Source organism: Equus quagga, chromosome 11 (genome assembly GCF_021613505.1).
Source record: "Equus quagga isolate Etosha38 chromosome 11, UCLA_HA_Equagga_1.0, whole genome shotgun sequence".
In the NCBI taxonomy this organism is placed as follows: Eukaryota; Metazoa; Chordata; class Mammalia; order Perissodactyla; family Equidae; genus Equus; species Equus quagga.
Genome location: NC_060277.1, coordinates 66,179,013 through 66,204,180, shown reverse-complemented (window position 1 = coordinate 66,204,180; position 25,168 = coordinate 66,179,013). Strand labels below are relative to the sequence as shown.

At 45.3% G+C, this 25,168-nt stretch overlaps 1 protein-coding gene across 10 annotated transcripts in view; it reads left to right on the top strand.

Annotated features, from left to right (window-relative positions):
• The window catches only part of DNAH2 (dynein axonemal heavy chain 2), a 105,567-nt gene extending 80,468 nt beyond the window's left edge, over positions 1-25,099 (top strand). For 2 of the 10 annotated variants that reach the window (XM_046677815.1, XM_046677814.1), the window contains exons 66-88: positions 3,986-4,150; positions 4,692-4,817; positions 4,956-5,104; positions 5,178-5,244; positions 10,101-10,251; positions 10,494-10,642; positions 10,830-10,963; positions 11,099-11,243; positions 11,385-11,584; positions 13,867-13,993; positions 15,700-15,886; positions 16,085-16,233; positions 16,382-16,565; positions 16,820-17,010; positions 21,816-22,007; positions 22,174-22,358; positions 22,596-22,824; positions 22,899-23,050; positions 23,173-23,287; positions 23,785-23,961; positions 24,060-24,134; positions 24,309-24,459; positions 24,603-25,098. In XM_046677815.1, coding sequence (XP_046533771.1) covers positions 3,986-4,150; positions 4,692-4,817; positions 4,956-5,104; positions 5,178-5,244; positions 10,101-10,251; positions 10,494-10,642; positions 10,830-10,963; positions 11,099-11,243; positions 11,385-11,584; positions 13,867-13,993; positions 15,700-15,886; positions 16,085-16,233; positions 16,382-16,565; positions 16,820-17,010; positions 21,816-22,007; positions 22,174-22,358; positions 22,596-22,824; positions 22,899-23,050; positions 23,173-23,287; positions 23,785-23,961; positions 24,060-24,134; positions 24,309-24,459; positions 24,603-24,757 — 3,555 coding nt within the window. In that variant the 3' untranslated portion in view covers positions 24,758-25,098. Of the gene's footprint in view, positions 1-3,985; positions 4,151-4,691; positions 4,818-4,955; positions 5,105-5,177; positions 5,245-10,100; positions 10,252-10,493; positions 10,643-10,829; positions 10,964-11,098; positions 11,244-11,384; positions 11,585-13,866; positions 13,994-15,699; positions 15,887-16,084; positions 16,234-16,381; positions 16,566-16,819; positions 17,011-21,815; positions 22,008-22,173; positions 22,359-22,595; positions 22,825-22,898; positions 23,051-23,172; positions 23,288-23,784; positions 23,962-24,059; positions 24,135-24,308; positions 24,460-24,602 lie in introns of those variants that run through there. The other 8 variants (XM_046677817.1, XM_046677821.1, XM_046677816.1 and 5 more) reach the window with 8 other exon arrangements.
• The last annotated feature ends 69 nt before the right edge of the window (positions 25,100-25,168 follow it).

The following is a 25,168-nucleotide window of genomic DNA, read 5'->3' as shown; positions in this document are numbered from 1 at the left end:
GTAGAGGAAGATGGGCACAGATGTTAGCTCAAGGACAATCTTCCTCAAGCAAAAAGAGGAAGATTATCAACAGATGTTAGCTCAGGGCGAATCTTCCTCACACACACACACAAAAAGAGCATACCTAGGGGCTGGCTCCATGGCCGAGTGGTTAAGTTCGCGCGCTCTGCTGCAGGCGGCCCAGTGTTTCGTTGGTTCGGATCCTGGGCGCGGACATGGCACTGCTCATCAAGCCACACTGAGGTGGCGTCCCGCGTGCCACAACTAGAAGGATCCACAACGAAGAGTATACAACTATGTACTGGGGGGCTTTGGGGAGAAAAAGTAAAAAAATAAAATTTTTAAAAAAAAGAAAGAGCATACCTAGGCTAACTGGTATCATCAACGAGTGATTAAGGAAGAAATGACATCCAAAAAACAAAAGTAGAATAAGAGAAAAATTCTCACTAGAGAAAAAGAATTCTGGGAAATGTTAAAATGATCAAAGTATGATGTTGAGTAGAAAGGTAGGAGGATAGATTCAAGGAACGTAATACAAAAAAAACCTCCCCGAAAACATGAGAGATATAAAAGACACAATCCAACCAATAAAAATTTCTGAAAGAGAAAACATGTAATCAGGGGTAATCGGAAAATATTTAACAGCCAGTTCAGCAGGCGCTGTGACCTATCAGAACGTGCCTCAGCCACAAGCAGCAGCTCAGCTAGCTGCCTGGTTCACACTGGGTACCAGCCCAGGTCATAATAACACCAACACTGTTTATGACGTTTGACCTTAAAATCAACCTAGAGATAAAGCACAGATGACTGATTGTGTCTTCTGAATGGAAATGTTATCAATCTTGACAATATAAAAATAAAAGCAAAAGTTGGGAGGTGGATGTAGCTGGGGGTTGAGGGAAAGATAAGGCAATGCTTCTGTAGTAGATAAAACAAGGTTTTAACATGTTACTTAAAATTATAAAGGTAACCAGGAGAAGAACTAAAAGTATTAGGAGTAGGGAGAAAGAGGTGGGGTGGAGCTATAGGAGAATCAGATCTTCATCTGTCATCGCATAGAGTCAATAGAAATCGTCTAAAATGGAATAAACCAGGAAACAGCAGTGTAGAATACAGTCACGCGTCGCTTAACGACGGGGACACTTTCTGAGAAATGCATTGTTAGGTGATTTCGTCGTTGTGTGAATATCATAGTGTACTCACATAAACCTAGATGGTACAGCTGACTACGCACCTAGGCTACATGGTACTAATCTTATGGGAGCACTGTCGTCTAACGCGGTCTGTTGTTGACTGAAGTGTCGTTGTGTGGTGCATGCCTGTATGCGCGTATATTTAGAGAATGCCTCTGCAAGAACAGTCAAGGAACAGGTCGCTTGGCTACCTCAAGAAGGGAGGTGGGTGAATGGAAAGCAGGGTTGAGAGGAAGACTTCTCATGCTCTTATGCCTTTTGAATTGTTAAGTTACTTATTTACAAAGTAAAATTAAAATAAAAAAGAAACAGCAGCGTCAAGATGTGCTTCTGCTTGTACAAGGATATTCATTACCGCATCGTTAATAATAGAAAATGTTGGAAAGACACAAATGTCCATCAGTAGGAGACTTGTTCCATAAATTATGGTTCAATCATACACAAAATTATTTGCAGCTGTTAAAAAGAATGAGGCCGCTTGACAAGAACTGATTTGGAGACAAGTGAAAAATAGTAAAGTACAGAACAGTGTTATTGTATGTTACCATTTATCTTTATGAAAAAAATTCATCCGTTCAAGAAATACTTACTGAGTGCTGGGCACTATTCTAGGTCTAAGGATTCAGTGGTGAATAAGGCCCTGCCCCTGTGGTGCTTATATCCTCTTTATTATTGATGGACTCTGCATGTGGACTCTATCTAGAAAGCCACACTAGAAACTGGTGATAGTGGTTCCTTCTCGGGCTGGCGCTGGGGGCTGGGGTCATTGGTGAGAGAAAGATGGACTTGTCACTGGATACGCTTTTGTTCCTTTAGAATGTCAATTTGAGTGAACATATTTGGTTCTCAAAAAAAGACATAAATAGGAAAAGTTATTTTATAAAAAAGATAAAGATGTTAAGTGTGATAATAGTGTTATGATTATATAGGAAAATGTCCCTTTTTAAAAAGAGAAGCATTATGAGGTATTTAGCCTTGAAATATCATGAGTTTGTAATTTACTAAGATACTTTGGCAAAAAACAAGTATATGGAATAAATGTAGCAAAATGTTAACTTAAATTGAGATGATGGGTATATAGGTATTCATTATATTATTCTTTTTCCTAGGTTTGAAATTTTTCATGTTAATTTTTAATTAAAAAGATTAAAACTGTAAAAATTTAAAATAGATTTATATATATATATTTAAATAGTGGCGTAAGCATAATATCTGGAGATATGGAGGTAACTACCAGAAGAAATAAAAAGAGAAGTGGTTAAAAAACAATTTGCTACTGAGCATGGGACTGGGAGTGGAAAAGGTGGGCTAGAGGACTATTGCTTTTTACCTCTTCTATTATATTATTTAAGTTTTTAATCTCATGCATATATTTCTTGCATAAAAAGTAAAAACAGTGAAGATAACACGACACGCAAAATCAATAGTAAAATATAGAACTATCAAGGGGGCTGGCTGCCTCCCCACCGACAGATCTCCACGGGAAGCCAAATTATAATCAGAATGTTGCCGATGGGCATGGACTCAGCGCAGAGAGGTGGTCACGTGAACCTGATAACAGGTGCCTTGCAGCAAAGACTGTCAGATGCATGGCTTCCATGGGGGGCGGGGGGAGGGGGGGCCAGGGCGTCCCTCTCCCTCTAGGCGCCCAGCCAGCACTTCCTCTGAGTGGCGCAGCTGGCCACACCCCTTCTGAGCGACACCTTCTTTCTTTAGATGTTAATACCTTCTCATAGATTACCACCAAGACTTGACCTATAAGCCGCCCTGTCACTCAAAGGTGACATTTTGAACTTCCACTTTGCTTTGAAGACTATTTCTTGGAGAGTCATCTATCCCATTTCCAGGTTCTTGGAGGTCAACTTCAATTGTTGGGCCCAGCTACTGCTTGCTTGCTACATGCCAGGCATTGTGCTACCATCCACATTTATCCTTACAACAGCCAGATGAGGCTCACTCAGTAAATGAGGGCAAGGATCTGAACACTCTGCATTATTGCAGGCTGTGTCTCCCCGTGGGGATGGCAGCAGGAAAGGGAACTAACAGTAATCGTGTGCATACTGTGTGCCAGGCACATAGTGTAACGCCAGCCCCTGATTCCTCATCATGAAAAGGATGTGTGACACAGCGTGTTACTGTTTGCCAGTCAGGCACATACAGCGTCTAGGAAACGCTTAATCAGTCCTTGACTTCAGATTTGAGTAATATATTCCAACCTCAACAGAGCCCACGGGGTGGCGATGAGTTGAGGGAGGTTGGTCTCTAGTAGGAGAAGCTCTTCCCAGGTCCCCGTCTCTGGTGTGGGACCTTGGATCTGGGCCTATTTCTTGAATGGACTCACTCCTCTCTCCAATGGCTCCTGGGTTCATTGCTAGCTTTTTCCTCCTCTCTCAAAGTCCCACCTTAGGTATGGCTTCTGGCACGGAGTGGCAGTTGTTTTTGTGCTGTCTGATCCTCTCTTGCCAACACATCTTGTGTGGTTTATTATGCTGCATGAGGTCTGTCTACCCAGCCTGGAGTTTCATTACCAAATGGTTTCCAGGCTCAAGGAAAGAGTGGTGGAAGGAAGGGAAAGAAAACTCATCTTATCACACATATTATATCTTGTTTTCTCCTTACTACAACCCTATAGGGTAGGTGTTATTATTCTTATTTTGCACATGAGGAAACTGAGGCTCAAAGAGATCAGTTTATCCAACGTCATACAGCCACAAAACGGCAGATTGGTGATTTGAACCCTGAACAGTTGGCCTCAAGCCCTGTGTTTGATCCTGCACTCTGATCCCTCCCAGGTGGCTGAGAAACTGGAGATGCTGAAGAAACAGTACGATGAGAAGCTGGCACAGAAGGAGGAGCTTCGCAAGAAGTCTGAGGAGATGGAGATGAAGCTGGAGCGAGCTGGGCTGTTGGTGTCTGGGTTGGCTGGTGAGAAGGCCCGATGGGAGGAGACAGTACAGGTGAGATCACTTGTACCACCTGGCTCTCCTTCCTCCCTGCCCACTGGTTCCAAGAGCTCTCATCCCCTTCAGGTTGAGGGACAGTCAGGGAAAACGGGGACACCCAGGTGTAGGGACAACCAAGAATAGGGGATGCGAGTTCTTCCCCTCTCCTTCCTCATCTTTGGTGAGAAGAGTGGAAGGAAAGACTTTTGGTACCATTAGGGATCTTCTTCCGTATTTAGGTAGGGCTGGAAAGCACACACAAGGACCCTTTCTGTAGCCTGCCAGCCTGATAGAAATGGTCATGCAGCATCTTGTCTCTACCCTCAGTGAGCTCCTGAATTCACAAAAGGGTTAGGCCTGATCACCAGAATGTAAACAGAATTGCTGTTAAAGATGAGGAACTCAAAAGTAATTAGAATTTTGAATTAAAGTTTAGGAGAGAGAAGGAATCTCTTTGATCTAGATAGTGTCCAGAGCAGTGTGCCTTCAAAGAATTCCAAGTGTCTCCCAGTGCTGGGGGCCCTGGCAGGCTGACATCTCCCCTATTGTCCTCCAGGGCCTGGAGGAGGATCTGGGCTACCTGGTGGGCGACTGTCTCCTGGCAGCTGCCTTCTTGTCCTACATGGGACCCTTCCTGACCAACTACCGGGATGAGATTGTCAACCAGATCTGGATCAGGAAGGTGAGGCAGGGCTCAGGCGTGATGAGTGAGTTCTTGGGCTCTGAGGCCAGGGCTTTTGGGAGTAACAAGAGATACTGGGAAGGGTCAGAGTGCTGGGCTCAGATCTCCAGGCTGAAATTTGGGGCTCTTCCTTCGCAGATCAGGGAGCTTCAGGTTCCTTGCTCACCTCACTTCACCTTCGATAACTTCCTGTCTAATCCTACCAAAGTTCGGGACTGGAACATCCAAGGGTTGCCCTCGGATGCCTTCTCCACTGAGAATGGCATCATTGTCACCCGTGGCAACAGGTGAGGATGCTGCTGGGAGCATGAGGTCGAGTAAGTGCAGAACCTGTCTTCTGACTGACACTTCCTCCTCCAGGTGGGCACTGATGATTGATCCTCAGGCCCAGGCCCTGAAGTGGATTAAGAACATGGAAGGAAACCAGGTATAAGGCTTGGGGGCTGGTTTTGTCCCCTTAGAATCTCTTCCAAAGTCTGTCTCTTGCTGAGGTTCTCCCCTTGGGCCATTTTTTTTTTTTATTGAGTTATTGATAGGTTACAATCTTGTGAAATTTCAATTGTACATTAATGTTTGTCAGTCACGTTGTAGGTGCACCACTTCACCCTTTGTGCCCACCCCCCACCCCACCTTTCCCCTGGTATCCACTAAACTGTTCTTGGTCCATACTTTTAAATTCCTCATATGAGTGGAGTCATACACAGATTATCTTTCTCTCGCTGGCTTATTTCACTTAACATAATTCTCTCAAGGTCCATCCATGTTATTGCAAATGGAATGATTTTGTTCTGTTTTGCAGCTGAGTAGTATCCCATTGTATATATGTACCACATCTTCTTTATCCATTCGTCTGTTGATGGGCACTTAGGTTGCTTCCACGTCTTGGCTATTGTAAACAGTGCTGCAATAAACATTGGGGTGCACAGGACTTTTGGGATTGCTGACTTCAGGCTCTTTGGATAAATACCCAGTAGTGGGATGGCTGGATCGTATGGTAGTTCTATTTTTAGTTTTTTGAGGAATCTCCATACTGTTTTCCATAGTGGCTGCACCAGTTTGCATTCCCACCAGCAGTGTATGAGGGTTCCTTTTTCTCCGCAACCTCTCCAACATTTGTTGCTATTAGTTTTAGATATTTTTGTCATTCTAACGGGTGTAAGGTGATATCTTAGTGTAGTTTTGATTTGCATTTCCCTGATGATCAGCAATGATGAGCATCTTTTCATGTGCCTATTGGCCATCAGTATATCTTCTTTGGAGAAATGTCTGTTCATGTCTCCAGCCCATTTTTTGATTGGGTTGTTTGATGTTTTGTGGTTGAGTTGCGAGAGTTCTTTATATATTAAGGATATTAAGCCTTTGTCAGATATATGACTTGCAAATATTTTTTCCCAGTTAGTGGGTTGTTTTTTTGTTTCAATCCTGTTTTCATTTGCCTTGAAGAAGCTCTTTAATCTGATGAAGTCCCATTTGTTTATTCTTTCTATTGTTTCCCTTCTCTGAGAAGGCATGGTGTCCGAAAAGATCCTTTTAATACTGATGTCAAAGAGTGTACTGCCTACGTTTTCTTCCAGAAGCCTTATGGTTTCAGGTCTCACCTTTAGGTCTTTAATCCATTTTGAGTTTATTTTGGTGAATGGTGAAAAAGAATGGTCAATTTTCATTCTTTTACATGTGGCTGTCCAGTTTTCCCAGCACCATTTGTTGAAAAGACTTTCTTTTCTCCGTTGTATGCCCTCAGCTCCTTTGTCAAAGATAAGCTGTCCATAGATGTGTGGTTTTATTTCTGGGCTTTCAATTCTGTTCCATTGATCTGTGCACCTGTTTTTGTACCAGTACCATGCTGTTTTGATTACTGTAGCTTTGTAGTATGTTTTGAAGTCAGGGATTGTGATGCCTCCCGTTTTGTTCTTTTTTCTCAGGATTCCTTTAGAAATTCGGGGTCTTTTGTTGCCCCATATGAATTTTAGGATTCTTTGTTCTAATTCTGTAAAGAATGTCATTGGGATTCTGATTGGGATGGCGTTGAATCTGTAGATTGCTTTAGGTAGAACGGACATTTTAACTATGTTTATTCTTCCAATCCATGTACATGGAATGTCTTTCCATCTCCTTATGTCGTCATCCAATTCTCTCAGAAAGGCCTTGTAATTTTCATTATATAGGTCCTTCACTTCCTTAGTTAAATTTACCCCAAGGTATTTTATTCTTTTTGTTGCGATTGTGAATGGTATTGTATTCTTGAGTTCTTCTTCTGTTGGTTCATTACTGGAGTATAGAAATGCTACTGATTTATGCAAATTGATTTTATACCCTGCAACTTTGCTGTAGTTGTTGATTACTTCTAACAGTTTTCCAATGGATTCTTTGGGGTTTTCTATATATAAGATCATGTCGTCTGCAAACAGCGAGAGTTTCACTTCTTCCCTCCCTATTTGGATTCCTTTTATTCCCTTTTCTTGCCTGATTGCTCTGGCCAGAACCTCCAGTACTATGTTAAATAAGAGTGGTGATAGAGGGCATCCTTGTCTCATTCCTGTTTTCAGGGGGATGGGGTTCAGTTTTTGCCCATTGAGTATGATGTTGGCTATGGGTTTGTCATATATGGCCTTTATTATGTTGAGGTAGTTTCCTTCTATGCCCATTTTGTTCAGAGTTTTTATCATAAACGGCTGTTGGATCTTGTCAAATGCCTTCTCTGCATCTATTGAGATGATCATGTGGTTTTTATTCCTCAGTTTGTTGATGTGGTGTATCATGTTGATGGATTTGCGGATGTTGAACCATCCCTGTGTCCCTGGTATGAATCCCACCTGATCCTGATATATGATTCTTTTGATGAATTGCTGAATTCTGGTTGCCAAAATTTTGTTTAGAATTTTTGCATCTATGTTCATCAGTGATATTGGCCTGTAGTTCTCTTTTTTCGTGGTGTCCTTGTCAGGTTTTGGTATCAGCGTGATGTTGGCCTCATAGAATGTGTTAGGAAGTGTTCCATCTTCCCTAATTTTTTGGAATAGCTTGAAAAGGATAGGTATTAAATCCTCTCTGAAAGTTTGGTAGAATTCCCCAGGAAAGCCATCTGGTCCTGAGGTTTTATTCTTTGGGATGTTTTTGATTGCTGTTTCAATCTCTTTCCTTGTGATTGGTCTGTTCAAATTGTCTGCCTCTTCTTGAGTGAGCTTTGGGAGATTGTAGGAGTCCAAGAATTTATCCATTTCCTCTAGGTTATCCATTCTGTTGGCATATAGTTTTTTGTAGTATTCTCTTATAATCTGTTGTATTTCTGCAGAGTCTGTTGTTATTTCTCCTTGCTCATTTCTGATTTTGTTTATCTGAGCTTTCTCCCTTTTTTTCTTTGTAAGTCTGGCGAGTGGTTTGTCAATTTTATTTATCTTCTCAAAAAACCAGCTCTTTGTCTCATTGATCCTTTCTACTGCCTTTTTCGTTTCAATAGTATTTATTTCTGCTCTGATTTTTATTATTTCTCTCCTTCTGCTGACTTTGGGCTTCATTTGTTCTTTTTTCTCTAGTTCAGTTAGGTGTGCTTTAAGGTTGCTTATTTGGGATTTTTCTTGTTTGTTAAGATGTGCCTGTATTGCGATGAATTTTCCTCTTAATACAGCTTTTGCTGTATCCCATATGAGTTGGTATGGCATGCTATCATTTTCATTTGTTTCCAGGTATTTTTTTATTTCTTCTTTAATTTCTTCAATGATCCATTGCTTGTTCAGTAGTGTGTTGTTTAGTCTCCACATCTTTGTGCCTTTCTCAGCTTTTTTCTTGTAATTAATTTCTAGCCTTATAACACTATGATCTGAGAAGATGCTTGTTATTATTTTAATTTTTTTAAATTTGTAGAGGCTTGCCTTGTTTCCCAACATATGGTCTATCCTAGAGAATGTTCCATGTGCACTTGAGAAGAATGTGTATTCAGCTCCTTCAGGGTGGAGTGATCTATATATGTCTATTAAGTCCAATTGTTTTAGTTTTTCATTTGGCTCCACTATTTCCTTGTTGATTTTCTGTCTGATCTGTCCATTGATGTGAGTGGGGTGTTGAGGTCCCCTACTATTATTGTGTTGTTTTTAACATCTTCCTTTAGGTCTGTTAATAGTTGCTTTATGAATCTTGGTGCTCCTGTGTTGGGTGCATAGATATTTATAAGCGTTATTTCTTCTTGATGAAGTGTCCCTTTGATCATTATATATTGTCCCTCTGTGTCTCTCTTTACCTGTCTTATTTTGAAATCCACTTGGTCTGATATGAGAATTGCAACACCTGCCTTTTTTTCCTTGCTATTTGCTTGAAGTATTGTCCTCCACCCCTTCACCCTGAGTCTGTGTTTGTCCTTGGGGCTGAGGTGTGTTTCCTGGAGGCAACAACTTGTTGGATCTTGTTCTTTAATCCATTTTGCCACTCTGTGTCTTTTTATTGGAGAGTTCAATCCGTTCACATTGAGAGTGATTATTGATGCATGTGGACTTAATGCTGTCATCTATCGCTCATTATCTTGTTTTCCTGTGTTTCTTTTCCTGTGTGCTTTAGACTACCCATTTAATACTGCAATTTCTTATGCTGGGTTTCTTAGATTTTTCCTTATCTATGATTTGTGACCCTGTTCTGTACTTTATTTTAGTGTCTACCTTGAAGTTTGTATTTAGAATCTCGTGTATAATATAGTCTATTCTCTGGTGGTCTCTTACTTACTCGACCAATACTGATTTAGACCCTTTGCTCTTCCCTTCCTAAATAATTATTTTCATTTTTTATTCCAACTCGTCTTATTAATTTGTAGTTAGAGTGCTAAGATCATCCTTGTTTTGGTAGTTTCCTTATTTTTACCCTAATGCTATAGTTGAATATTTGCTATCCTGTTCTGGTTCTATCCATCGGTCTCCCTAGTCTGTGGATTGTGTCCCCTTTCTCCCTTTTTTCTTTTTTCAAGTATGAGAGCCTTCTTGAGGATTTCTTGTAATGGAGGGCTTTTAGTTACAAATTTCCTTAACTTTTGTTTGTCTGGAAAAGATTTAATTTCTCCCTCATATCTGAAGGAAATTCTTGCTGGATAGAGTATTCTTGGCTGAAGGTTTTTATCCTTTAAAGCTTTGAATATATCACTCCATTCTCTCCTAGCTTGTAGGGTTTCTGTAGAGAAATCCGCTGACAGTCTGATAGGGGCTCCTTTATAGGTTATTCTCTTTTTTTTCTTTACTTCCCCTTGGGCCATTTTTCCCTTTGACTCCCTCAATGTTTCTTTCATATTTTTTCCCTGTTCTCTAGGGCCTTAAGATCATCGACCTGCAGATGAGCGATTACCTTCGAATCCTAGAAAAGGCCATCCAGTTTGGATACCCGGTGCTCCTCCAAAATGTGCAGGAATATCTGGACCCCACGCTCAACCCTGTGCTCAACAAATCTGTAGCTCGAATTGGTCAGGGCCCAGGCTTATTGTGGGGTTGGACTGTGGGACAAATCCTAGAGACTAGCCACGTAGGATGCTAGGGAGGAAAGGGCTGGCTCTTTGGCTGTTTCCTCTACTTACCTGTCTCTCCTTTCATATAGCCCTGGGCTAGGGCCATTAAAGCAGACTGAGTCACTGCCACTGGGCTGGGGAATGGGTCACATGCACCTGGTCACATGGGGTCCTTGCCCTTGATCCTCCTGTGGGTCTAGGTGGTCGACTGCTGATTCGCATTGGAGATAAGGAGGTGGAATACAATACCAATTTCCGTTTCTACATCACCACCAAGCTCTCCAACCCCCACTACAGCCCAGAGACCTCAGCCAAGACCACCATTGTCAACTTTGCTGTCAAAGAACAGGTGGGTGGGGGCTGATGCCTAAACTGTAGTAGGGTGAAGTAGGAAGGGCTGTAGAGTTTGGCAGGATGGAAAGAAAGACTAAGATTGTGTTGGGCAGCTGGGGATGAGGGGTTTGGGAGGTATAAAGGGATGAAAAGGGTGAAGGTCACCAGAGTGAGATTGTCACCATGAATCCCGGTGCTGCCAGGGCCTGGAGGCCCAACTCCTGGGCATTGTGGTCCGGAAGGAGCGGCCTGAGCTGGAGGAGCAGAAGGATTCACTAGTCATCAATATCGCTGCTGGCAAGAGGAAGCTCAAGGAGCTGGAGGATGAGATCCTTCGGTGAGACCTTGCCTCCACCCACCCACCATCCCACTAGTCTACAAACTAGCATTGCAGGGGGCTGATGAGCTGTCCCTACCCCACAGGATAGTACTCCTAACCCCTTGATCCATGTGCCTCTTTGCTTCCCTTTAGGCTGCTGAACGAGGCCACAGGCTCCCTGCTAGACGACGTGCAGCTGGTAAACACCCTGCAGACCTCCAAGGTGACCGCCACTGAGGTGACTGAGCAGCTGGAGTTCAGTGAAACCACAGAGATCAACATTGACTTGGCCCGTGAGGTGAGCTCCTGTGCCCTCCAGCCTAGCCCCCACCAGCTGTCAAGACGCAGCTCCAATGGTGTTGGCTTGAGGCCGCTTTCTGTCCTGAGCCTCTAGCCCATTCCATGCCTCTCTGTGGCCCTGACTCTGCCCCCTCTGCAGGCTTACCGCCCATGTGCCCAGCGGGCATCAGTACTGTTCTTCGTGCTCAATGACATGGGTCGCATTGACCCCATGTACCAATTCTCACTGGATGCCTACATCGGCCTCTTTATCCTCAGCATTGACAAGAGCCATCGCAGCAACAAGCTGGAGGACCGCATTGACTACCTAAATGAATACCACACCTACGCTGTCTACAGGTCTGAGGGTTCCTTCCCTTGTGTCCTAGGCAGGAGGGCAAGTGGCTGGCGCTAATGGTACCCCTTCTTGCTGCTTCTGCCTTAGTGCGTTCCCATGCCACCATTCTTCATCCCTTTCTCTCTTCTCTATACACCTTCCCTAGGTACCTGATCCACTGTCACGGTCTAACCATCACCTATGGGCTGACTATTCCTAGTTTTATATCTTTAGCTCTTGCTTGAGTACTGGACTTGTATATACAATTGTTTACTATACCAGCACTTCTTAAATGGTAATATGCCTAAAAAGCACTGGGAATCTTGTTAAAATGCAGATTCAGATTCAGTAGGTCTGGGGTCGGCCTGAGATTCTGCATTTCTAACTAGCTCCCAGGTGATGCTGTTGCCTCTGGTCTGTGTATCACACTTTGAGTAACAAGGTACTTGCCTTCTCTACGTGGACATCCCATAGAACTCAAGTTCAGCATGTTTCACATCAAACTCATTATCTTCTCTCTTCCTTCAGAGTCCTCATCCCTGAATGGCACCCACTTCCCAGGCACCCAAGCCAGACATTGGGAGTTATCCATGGCTCTTCCCTCTCCCTGCCTCTCAGATCAGTCACCAGGTTCTGCTCATGAATCTTTCTGTAAACTGTCCCCTCCTGGTTCTCCCCACTGCTATTGATGCGGGGTCGGTGAGCCAAGGAGTCGAAAGAAAGATTTCTTAGACTCTCAAGATCTGGCAGTAGCGCTCTTTTATTTAGAGAATAGTATAGAATAGCATGGGGACAGGACCCATGGGCAGTCAGAGCTTCTGCTGCCGCCGCTTCTGCTGCCCCCGCTGGCATGGGGACAGAGCCCATGGGCAGGCAGAGCCGCTGCTGCTGCCCCCGCTGGCATGGGGACAGGACCAATGGGCAGGCAGAGCTGGTGTGTGGGGACAGGACCCACGGGCAGTCAGAGCTCCTGCTGCTGCCCCGAGTTGAGGGTTAGGGCTAAATTGTAAGGCATGGGTATGTGAGTCATCTCTTTACAAGACAAAGGAAAAAAAGTTAAAATGGTACCAGTGCCAGTAGGGTCCGGCCATTGGGCGGTCCCACAACTTTTAGATAAGAATCAAACCGGATTGAGTAAATGGCAGAAGTCACCGCTCAAATATTATCTTCAACTAAAGACAAAGGAGGATTTTGGGGTGGGGGGTCAGTTACATGAGGTTGCCAGACAGTAAACAACTTAAGTTCTTGCCTTCCCCATTAAGAGTTTCCAGAGATAAGGCCATCCCCCCTTCCTCCTGGCGCAGAGAGGGAGGCATGGAGATTTCCTTCACAAATGCAATTGTCTCTGATCAAAGGGCAAACAAATTCCACTCCTCGGAGCCTGCTTCTTATCTGTAGTTTTAAAAGTAACCAGCCTAAAAATCCTCATCATAAACTGTTTTAAAATTAAGCAGCCTAAAAATCCTCATCACTATGACTGTACTTTAGCTCAGACCTTCACAATCTTTCTTTCTGAATTGCACAACCATCTCCTAACAGGTCGTCCTGCTTCTAACTTGTCCCTCTCCATTCTGTCCTCTGGCAGCTGTCAGTGTGAGCCTTCCAAACACACAGATCTGACCATGCCCCTGCCGGCTTAAAGGCTTCGGTGGTTGTTTCGTGTCTAGTGACCCATGAAGCTCTCCGTGCCCTGGCCTCCAGCCGCCTCCCAGCCTCACCTACCCCATCGTGCACCAGACACTTTCCTGTGCTGTTCTCGCCCCCGACCCCTCTGCTTCTGCTTCTGCTCTGAGCTCTCCCTGGAGCCCTCCCCTCTCTTTCTCTTCCATATCTCTGGATAATTCTGCTGCACCTCAGGGCAACTCCTCACAAAAATTCCCTGAGTTCATTAGGCAGGGCGGGTGCCCCTGCCCTGTGACAGCACTGCCACCCCTGTATAGGATTCATCACCTCATATCATAATCGATGATCTCTCTGTCTGTCCTCCCCACTCTACTTGACTTCCTCCAGGACAGAGATTGTGGCCCTTTCATCTTTGTGTCCTCAGGACCTAGCACACAGTAGAGGTCCAGTCAATGTTGGGTGTTTTTTTAATGGAAGTGACTGACTGATTTTCCCAGTGAACTCTTGAAAAATCACATCCTCTCTCTAGGTCCCTGAGTGCTTTGCTGTTTGCAGGAGGTTTGGATGAGATGCTGATTAAGGTCCTTCTTCTGTGTAAGGCTCTGTGGTGGCATGATCTTCACTCAGGAAGCATTCATGCTGAGTATCTGCCTCCTCCACCCTCCTTGTCCCCTTCTCCCAGGTACACCTGCCGCACCCTTTTTGAGCGCCACAAGCTGCTATTCAGTTTTCAGATGTGTGCCAAAATCCTGGAGACTTCTGGCAAGCTCAACATGGATGAGTACAACTTCTTTCTCCGTGGGGGTGTGGTGAGTTGGGCAGAGGGTGTATCCAAGTGTGGGGTGGTCGAGGCTGGGGATGAGGGCAAGTATGACGAGGACTCCAGACCCAGAGGGTAATGCCCAAGGCTCCAGTGTGTGAGCTGAGGAAAAGTGCCAGGAGCAAGTGCATGACAAGCTCCCTGGGGCTGTGGGGAGAGACTTGCCATGTGCCCCCTTGCCCGCTTTCCTCTTACCTGTGACCCACCAATTGGCATGATCTTACCACTATTTCTATGTCTCTCAGGGTACTTCTTCTCCAGCCTGAATTCCATGGTCACCATTACACTCTCTCTTGCAAGCACCCTCAACCTTTGCCCCCACCCCGCCCTGTGTTGCATTTGCTGTACCTAACTCTAGTTGGATCCAGCTCTCCTTCCCCTCTGTCTATCCCTGTGTGGCCCATGCAGCTGAACGTGGCTGGAGAAAAACACACCCACACTGACTGGACTCACTTTAAATCCATGATCGTGGGCCCTTAAAGCTGCCAGACAACCAGACCATGTTTCCCTGGGCTGGTCATTCCCCCACCTTCTTGGACAACAGTTTCATCCTTTGGCCACCTTCACTTTACTTCTCATCTGGATTTTAGCAATAGCCTCCCAATGCTCCCCCACCCCCAATCTCTCAACACAGTGACCGGAGAGATTCTTTTAAAAAGAATCCTCCATCACTGATGTCATCTCCCACTGCCTGACTCCTCACTCCATCCTCCAGATGCACAGGCCTCCTTGCTGGTACAGTCACATCGCACCTTAGGGCCTTTGCACTGGCTGTTCCTTCTGCCAGAAAACTACCCCCCAGGTGTACACTTGGCTCACTCTCTCACCTCCTTCAAGACTTGATTCAAACTTCACCTCACTGACTCTCTTATTTAATACTTCAAACTACCTCCCAGCACCACCAGTCTCCCTTATGCCCCCAACTTATTTTATTTTTCCATGGCACTGCCATCTTTAACATACTAGATAATTTACTTACGTTTTTGGTGCATTATCTGCCCTCCCACGTTGGAAAATAAGCTGCTCAAGGTCAGAGATATTTGTCCGTTTTGTTCAGTGATGTGTCCCAAGTGCTTAAAACACGTAGTTGGTGAGTAATAAATATTCGGTAAAGAGAATGAGTAAGTGAATAAAGGAACAGTTTGTGCTTCTTTGAAGGGTGAGGCCACCAATTGCTATCATTAGGGTAGGAGACATTATTCCCAGGCAACCACCAGAGGGCACCAGCTTCCTAAATTTGAACTGCGATAACTGCAGTCTGAGACCTAGATCCCCTCCTTATTTCCCCAATAAAGGTGAATTCCAATCCACCTTGGATTCCTGTATTCATTTCTTCCATCTGTTTCATGCAAGACTCATTTTCGCTCTCCCACCATAAAAAAAATAATTCCTTTTTTTTTGAGGAAGGTTAGCCCTGAGCTAACTACTGCCAATCCTCTTCTTTTTGCTGAGGAAGACTGGCCCTGAGCTAACATCCATGCCTATCTTCCTCTACTTTATACATGGGACGCCTACCACAGCATGGCTTTTGCTAAGCGACGCCATGTCTGCACCCAGGATCCAAACCAGTGAACCCCAGGCTGCCAAGAAGCGGAATGTGCAAACTTAACTGCTGCAACACCAGGCCGGCCCCCCAAAATAATTATTCTTTTGAGGTGTTCCTGGTCAATGCCTTTCTCCTTTCTTTCCCCTCAGGTCCTGGATCGAGAGGGCCAAATGGATAACCCATGTACTAGTTGGCTCGCAGATGCCTACTGGGATAACATCACAGAGCTAGACAAACTGACCAACTTCCACGGACTCATGAACTCCTTTGAACAGTATCCTCGTGACTGGCACCTGTGGTATACCAGTGCTACCCCGGAGAAGGCTATGCTGCCAGGTGCCCAGGCACTGAGCCTCCCTCTCCTGCCCTCTGTGCAGCCTATGTCCTTGCCCTTCCCTTTCTTCTTCATCCCCTCTCCCAAGCTCCCCTTAGCGCATCTGCCTCCTGGCAGAACCTTCCCTGCAGGTGCCCCTTTGGTTAGATTCCCAGCTCTTCCAGACTCGCTCTCCCTGCAATTATTCAACTCATCCCCAGGTGAATGGGAGAATGCCTGCAATGAAATGCAACGGATGCTCATCGTCCGCTCTCTACGCCAGGACCGTGTGGCATTCTGCGTTACCTCTTTCATTGTCTCCAACCTTGGCTCCCGCTTCATTGAGCCGCCTGTGCTAAACATGAAGTTGGTCAGTGGCTTGTTTTCCAAGGACCACCCCTGGGTCCTTGCTGTCTCCCTCTCCCTGTTCCAGTCTACCATACCCATTTCCTGAATCTCTCTCTCCCACTTGTGTGACATGGCCTTCTGCCTGAGGCTATACCCTGTGCTTCTGGCAGGTGATGGAGGATTCAACCCCACGAACCCCACTCATATTCATTCTGTCCCCCGGTGTGGACCCCACCAGTGCCCTGCTCCAGCTGGCAGAGCACACAGGCATGGCCCAGCGCTTCCATGCCCTGTCCCTGGGCCAGGGCCAGGCCCCCATTGCTGCTCGGCTCCTCCGAGAGGGTGTGATTCAGGGTGAGTGTCCATCTTGTTCTTGTACCCCTATCCTTGGCCCTGGTCCTATTCTCCTGAACCTCCACACTCAATCGCACTATTGTAACTGCAGCTCCCACTTCTCCAGAAGGCCCTGGGAGTGGCAGACCTGAGCATTTGGACCCCCCATACACACACACTCACACACACACCCTCACACACGCAATCAGGTGAGAAGTGTGGGGACGGATGGGCCTTGGGGAATGGTTCCTACTGATTCCAGCATCTCCTTGCAGGACATTGGGTGTTCCTTGCTAACTGCCACCTGTCACTGTCTTGGATGCCTAATCTGGACAAACTGGTGGAACAGCTGCAAGTGGAGGATCCTCACCCTTCCTTCCGCCTCTGGCTTAGCTCTAGCCCCCACCCAGACTTCCCTATCTCAATCTTGCAGGCTGGCATCAAGATGACCACAGAACCACCAAAGGTATGGGCCACTGTAGATAGCTAGCATCAACCGTGCCATCTGGTCTACCTCTCCTCCTGCTGGCATCAGAGAGAGGGCTTAACCTTAACAACAATATAGCCTTTTGGACTCTACTGTCCTCTAAAAAATTCCACCTGCTTTCTCTCCTCCATGTGCCAAACTCTTAGAACATAATGGTAATATCTAATATTTCTTGAGTGTTACTATGTGCCAGGCATTGTTCTAAGTACTTTACCTTTATTGACTCATTTAATACACACACACACACACACACAATCAGGTAAGTACTATTACCTCCATTTTACCAATGGGAAACTAAGGCACAGAAAGAGTATATTACTAGTTCATAGAACCTTCCTGCCTCCTGACATTTCCTTACATTCTCTCTCTAATGTCACTTCCTGGACTCCCAGCCTCTTTCTCCTTCTTTCTCTCCAACTCTATTGATATTTGTATCTCCAATATTACAAGGTCACCACTGAATGCAATCATACTGACCCTTTAAAATCTGATCATGTCGCTACATCCTACCCACTTACCCACTGCTTAAACTATTTTAGTAGCTTTTCATTGCTTTCAGTCAAGATCAAACCCTTATTAACGTGGCCTGTGTGTCCCAGTGGGCACCTCTCCGGCTTCCTCAGTCACCACTCTCCCCTTCATTTTCTTTGCTCTACCTACACTGCTAATTTTTAAGTTTTTTTGTTGTTCTTCTTCAATAGACCATTTGTTCTCCTGCCCCAAGGCTGTTGCACATGCTGCTCTCCCTTCTTTCCTCCTCACTCTGTTCTTTGCCCCTTTGGGTCTCAGCCCAATCATCACTTCCTTGGGAAGCCTCTGACCTCCACGTCTAGGTCAACACTCCAGAGACACACTCTCATAAAACACTTACCACTCTCTCCAGCCCTTATTGCTGTAGTAATTTTACATGTATTAGTGTGATTCTGATTCATGCCTCTCTTCCTCTAGACTGTAAGTCCCAAGAGGGTAGAGGTCATGGCTTTTTTTCTCTCATCGTTTTACTCATCCTGTGACTAGCACAGGGACCTGTACGTATAAGGTGCTCAACAAATAAGTCCTGTACTGTTTGAATGCACACAAGCAGATGTCTGTGATCCTTCTGAATCCTCCGTGACCACCTTGGGGCAGTTGACACAGCTGACCTCTTTCTTGGTTTCCCTGACACACACTCCTGGTTCCCCCTCTGTCTCTTGCCACATCCTTTATTACTTCTGTGTTTCTTTCTCCTCCTATCCTGTGGTCATATCTCAAGACTTAGTCCTTGACCTCCAACTTTTCTCATTCTACATTTCCTCCTTCCACAAGTGGATGGAGAAATTGTCCCTTTCCTGATTTTAATTCCAATCCGCATCTCTCTGGCTCCAGCATCAAACTCAATTCCAGGTCTGAATTCCATCTGGTTACAAAGCATTTCTTCTTGGCATGCCAGCACCATAAATCCCACGCTCTCAAAACAAGTTGTCAGCTCTTCCACCATGGATTATCTCCTTATCCTCTTTTTGTTAATGGTGCCACTAATTTTCTTTAAAAAAATATGTTTAAAGTTGATTTTTATTTACCTTTATTTTTTTCTGCCAACAAAAGTGTTCTGTACCCCCATTTGAAAATTTCAAATGGTCCAGAAATGTGTCACCAGTGGAACAGAACATTTTTTAATTCATTTTGTTTAAAAATCTTTTGTTTGCCTTCTAAGAGAGGTGTGTGCCTTGGTAACTAGAGGGTCCTCTGTTGGTTGAGCCCCTGTGATGGGCAGAGGTATGCAAGTGCACAGGGAGGTGCTGTTGAGGTCTGCATAATGAAAGTGGGAGGCAATGATAAATCTGAGGGAAATCTAGGAGGAGGAGAGAGGAATCAGAGAGGATGGTTCTGCAGTGGGGCAGGTCCCGAGGAGAGAGGGCCCCATCCTGGCTCAGCCCAGGAGCGGTTCTGTGAAATGCTGCCTGCTGCTAAGGCAGAATATCCTGGCGATCAGCCAAACCTTCAGTGAAAGTAGAACATACAGGGCATACTTGGGACAACTGGATTTCTTTTGGAAGCTGACAAAGAGGTCAATATGTTTTAAATATTTATTTGGAAATCACTTTAAACTTAGAGAAAAGTTGTAAGAATAAGAACAGTACAAAGAACACCCACATACATGTCACCCAGATTCAACTACTGCTAATGTTTTGCCCCACTTGCCTTATCACTTCATCTCTCTGTTTCTCTCTCTCTTTGCACACACACACTTTTGCTGAACCATTTGAGGGTAAATTTCATATATCATGGCCATTTATCTCTAAATCTCTAGACGCTTCAGTGTATTTCAGTGTAAAGATCTCAATCCCAAGAAGAAGGATGCTCTCTTACATAAGTGCAGTGCAGTTGCCAACTTCAATAAGTCGATATAATATTTTAATCTAAAACTATTATATATTCCAAATTTGTTAAATGGCTCAATCATGTCCTTTATAAATTTCCCCCCAGCACAGGATCCATTCTAGATCAGGTATTGCGATTTTGTCGTCCTCTGAAAGAGGCCAGTTTTTGCATCAGGATATACAAAGTCAGCCCAAATAGTCAAAAGGACAGTGGTTCATCTGAGTTTTGCTTCAACTAAGAAAGTCCCCATAATCACAGGCCCCCCCGCCCATTGTCAGCTTAGGGTGTAGTCCTGGAGTATATTCTTGGATCACTGCCTGTCATCCAGTCTTTTTAAAAAAATTAAATATTAAGTAGAGACAAAAGAATATTTATAAAATATATGCAAGATATAAACAATCAAGATTCAATAAACACCTGTGTGACCATCATCCTGTGTAAGAAAGAAGATGCCATTTTCTTTGAAGTCTCAGCGCACTTCTCCCCAATCTCCTCGCCTTCCCTCCCCCCTCAGAAGAAGCCACTATGCTGATGTTGTGTTTGTCACTTTCTTTTCTTTATAATTTTAACACAAAAGTTTGTATGGCTAGTGGAACCATGTTGTATACATACATATTCCTCTGCGACTTGATTTTTTCATTCAATATTATGTACTTGATATTCATTCATGCTGTTCTTCATGTTTCATAGTTCTTCATACATTCCAGATCCCAATCTTTTGTCAGTTATGTATTTTGTAGGTTATCTTTTCTCTTTTCTTTATGTTATTTTTTGGTGAATAGAAATTCTTAAATTTTATGAGGCTAGATTTAGCCATCTTCTTTTTTATGGTTTGTGCTTCTACATCTTGTTCAAGAAATCTTTGCTTACTCCAAGGTTGTAAAGGCACTCTCTTATACTTGCTTAAAAAAAATCTTATAATTTGACTTCCACATTTAGATTTTTAGTCACTTGAAATTGATTTTGTGAGTGTGGAATGATATAGAGGTCTAATTTTATTTTTTCAACATGGATAACCAACTGTCTCAGTACCACTATTGAATAGCCCACAATTACCCTTCTGATCTGCAATGCCTGCTCAGCCTTAATCATGTTTCCATATATATATATGGGTTTCTGGACCCTTTATTCTGTTCATTGTCAAGTTGTTTATCCTGGGGGTCAATATACACTCTTTTTTTTTTTTTTTTAAAGATTGGCACCTGAGCTAACATCTGTTGCCAATCTTCTTCCTCTTTTTTTATTCTTCTTCTCCCCAATTGTCTTAATTACCATAAAGCTCTATAATAATTCTTGATAGCCGGTAAGGCAAGTCTCCTTCCTTGATTCTTCTTCAAGCTATTCATGGCCTTTTATTCTCCAACATAAATTTTGGAATTAACTTGTCAAGTTCCACAAAAAAATTCCATTGATCAATTTGGAGGAAATCAACATCTTTAGGATACTGAGTTTCCCAATCCATGAGTATAGTATGTCTCTCCATTTATTTTTTATTTCAATAAAGTTTTGTAATTTTCTCTATAAAGTTTTGTACATTTTGTTAGATTCATTCTAGATATTTTACTTATTTTGATGATGTTATAAATGGCATTAAAAAATCATATTTTATTTTTGTTACTGGTCTATTCACTATTCTTACTTTAGTTTTCTCACTATTCCATTCTGTCCATCATAGAGGAGTCTTCTGAAAACACTGTTTCAACATATCATAGAAAGTGGCTCCATGATGCCTGGTGAATCAAGTCCAAATGGCTCAAACTGCCCTTCTTAATTGCATCACCATCTGTTCAAGGCCCTTCTTACCCTACCCGAGCACTTCACTTGACTTCACTTGGACTCCTCTTCTCACTTATTCTCCTCTTTGTGGCTTTATTCTTTCAATTCTTTCCATCACCAGGAAACCAAGACCCTCCTCTTAGCCTAGTCATCTCCTTCCCATTTGTAAGACTTAGCCTAAATCCCAACTTGTTCATGAGCCTGATAAATCCAATCACATAAAATGTTCCTCCTTGATGATATATATATATACTATGGCCCTTTTAATCTACACTGAACCTTTGCACGTAATAGTGTACATTTTTGTTCATTAATAGTGGCATACGTATGTCTTCATCTTTGTTCATATTTTCTGGCACTCCTAAATTGAGTTGGCCTACCCACCATTGAGAACATTGTGGCTGAGAAGATCAAAAGTGGGGGGACAAGAAGGTAGGGCTGCCACTAGCCCATACAGTGCCTGTGTGTGAACTAGAGAAAGGCACCCAGCCTTGTGAATGAGTGCACATCTCAGCATGCAGATCAAGGGCTGGATTTCAGCCTCTATTCACCCCTTCAGCCAGTGCCCTTGTGCAGTGAGCAATGTCCATAACTGTACACGGTGGTGCTAGTGGCGCAGCTGAGCCACTGTACTTCATTGTGCCCAGGGCCTAAAGGCCAACATGACACGTCTTTACCAATTGATGACGGAACCACAGTTTTCCCGCTGCTCCAAACCTGCCAAGTATAAGAAGCTGCTGTTTGCACTCTGCTTCTTCCACTCTGTGTTACTGGAACGCAAAAAGTTCCTGCAGCTTGGCTGGAACATTATCTATGGCTTCAACGACTCTGACTTTGAGGTTCGTGCTACCCAGGGGTCCCTTATCCCAGCCCTCTCTCCTTCCTGTCCCATTAGCTCCTCTGAAAGAATATCTGCTGTCAGAAAGCCTGTGTTAAAGCCCCATTGCAAGAGTTCCTGCCATAACTGTGTGGGGGGCTGGGGGCTTGGGCTGGGACCATGCACAGGTGTCAGAGAACTTGCTGAGCCTCTATCTGGATGAGTATGAGGAGACACCCTGGGATGCACTCAAATACCTCATTGCCGGCGTCAACTATGGTGGGCACGTCACAGATGACTGGGACCGGCGCCTGCTCACCACCTACATCAATGACTATTTCTGTGACCAGTCTCTATCAACCCCCTCCTACCGGTGAGGAGGAGGTGGCACTCAACAGGGGGCTAGAGGACACAAAGAGACCAGGTGGCACTGGCGGAGGGGAAGTGTTTGAGGAGAAAATATGAGATTGGGAGAAGGCAGAGCTTGTGGGAGGGGGAGCAAGAGCAGGGAGTTGGACAAATGGGACATGTGTAGGGATTGGGGTCTTGGCCTGGCATTGAAGCCCCAGTGTCCCCACAACGTGGCGATAATTATGCTGTGGCTCCCCAGGTTGTCAGTATTGGAGACTTATTTCATCCCCAAGGATGGGAGCTTGGCCTCTTACAAGGAGTACATCAGCATGTTGCCCGCCATGGACCCCCCTGAGGCCTTTGGCCAGCACCCCAATGCGGATGTGGCCTCCCAGATCACGGAGGCACGAACTCTCTTTGAGACTCTGCTTTCCCTGCAACCCCAGATTACACCCACCAAGGCTGGAGGCCAGAGTCGGGAAGACAAGGTAAAAGACAGACACCTGGGGGAGGGGAAGCAAGGAGGAAGACAGGTCTACACCCAGAGCTCCTGTCTCATCAGGTCCTTGAGTTGGCTGCTGATGTGAAACAGAAGATCCCTGAAATGATCGACTATGAGGGGACCCGGAAACTGCTGGCTATGGACCCCTCCCCCCTCAACGTGGTCCTTCTGCAGGAGATCCAGAGATACAACAAGCTTATGGAGACCATCCTGTAAGATGGAGAGGGGCTCTGCAGAATGTGGGGAGGACGCAAGAGGAAAGGCCTTCACCCCCTACCTAATATGGCTTTCCTAGCTCCATCCTCTCTCTAACCCTCCACCTTATCCTGCTCAGGTTCTCACTGACGGACCTAGAAAAAGGGATCCAGGGTCTCATTGTCATGTCTACAAGCCTGGAAGAGATTTTCAACTGCATCTTTGATGCCCATGTCCCTCCACTCTGGGGAAAGGCAAGATTACATCACTGTTGATCCAACTCCAACAATGAGCTCTCCTCTCACCCTTGGGCCCCCAATCTCCTCATTCTGGGAGGCAAACAGCCAAATGTAGTGAGCATGGGCTTTGGAGCCAGACAGGTTCAAAGCTGAAATCTGGCTCTTCCATTCACTGCCTGACTTTGTACAAGTTATTAACTTAGGAACTAACTCAGGACAAGTTACTAACCTCTCCAAGGCTGTCTCAAAGATTCCTAATACTGTACATAATCCTTAGTACATCCTTCATTAACGGTGACTAGGTAATATTACTGTTGCTATTGTTGCCAACAAATAGCTGTCGTTTTATGCTTCTTTCCTGGGAGTTGGCTTTGGGAGAGTTTTGCCCAACTATAGCTGGGGAACAGGGGCTGACACCACATGTTCTTCTCATATCTGCTCTGAGTACTCAAAATTAGGATTTGAATGCATGACTAAATGAATGAACACACACACACTGCCTCCTCCTCCAGGCGTATCCCTCACAAAAGCCATTGGCTGCATGGACCCGGGACTTGGCTATGCGTGTGGAACAGTTTGAGCTGTGGGCCAGCCGTGCCCGGCCTCCTGTGATCTTCTGGCTGTCTGGCTTCACTTTTCCCACAGGCTTCCTCACTGCTGTGCTACAGTCTTCAGCTCGCCAAAACAATGTGAGCAATGTGGAAAGTGTAATGGGGGAGGGATGCTGGGGACATGTATTTGCTCTCCTCTTTGGCAGTCCTCTCTTATTCTCACCTTCAATCCCCAGATTTCAGTGGACAGCCTCTCTTGGGAGTTTATTGTTTCCACTGTGGACGACAGTAACCTAGTGTATCCACCTAAGGTGGGAACCAGATGTGCTTGGGGCTCTGAGCAAAGGCGGGTTTGGCAGAGGAGGGTGCTGGGAGCAAAGGTGGGAAATAATTGGTTGAGAAGGGAGGAGAGAGGTGACAGATCAGGGATGCTGGCAACTGAGGGTCTAGACTTCCTCTTCAAACCTGCCCCCATCTCTCCCCAGGATGGTGTCTGGGTTCGGGGCCTGTATCTGGAAGGTGCTGGTTGGGACAGGAAGAACTCCTGCTTGGTGGAGGCAGAGCCCATGCAGCTTGTCTTCCTCATGCCAACAATCCACTTCCGGCCTGCAGAAAGCCGAAAGAAGAGTGCCAAGGGTGGGACAGCTCCCTCAGACCTGCCTGCCCCATCCCTAGTTTGGATCCGAACCCATACTCTGCTCCAACCCTCCCCAACAGCTGCTTCTGCCTTGCTCTCCCAGAGGCTCCAGGGGTGTGACTCCTTCTCTCCTTTCGCTCAGGCATGTACTCCTGTCCCTGCTATTACTATTCCAACCGGGCGGGCAGCTCAGACCGAGCCTCCTTTGTCATTGGCATCGACCTCCGGTCTGGGACCATGCCATCCGATCACTGGATCAAGAGAGGCACTGCTCTACTCATGAGCCTGGACAACTGAGAAGGCCTCCTCTTCTTCCCCTCTTGAGAGAGCGTCGGGGACTTTAGGAGCCAAGGCTGATAATGCACCTAGGACCGAGGCTGGACCTCACTCAGGCCTTGACCTTGGTTGAATCTGTCGTGTGATGGGGCCCTGGAAAGACCTAGTTGTGCTAGCCAAAAAGGAGGAAGAACCGTATTGGAGCTCAGTGCAATAAAACACCCGCGACCATAAGTCCTAAGTCTCTCAGTGGGATGGAGGAGGGGATTTGGGGAGAGAGGACGCCCGAACCTTACACTGGACCGGAGCTCCTGTGAGCGGCTACGGGACAGGCGAAGGAGCGAGGGAAGCGGGACCCCTCTAGAGGAAGGGAGGCATGGCCTTGAACGAGCGAGCCGGGCGGTGAGGCTTCGAGAGGGTGTGCCCAAATCT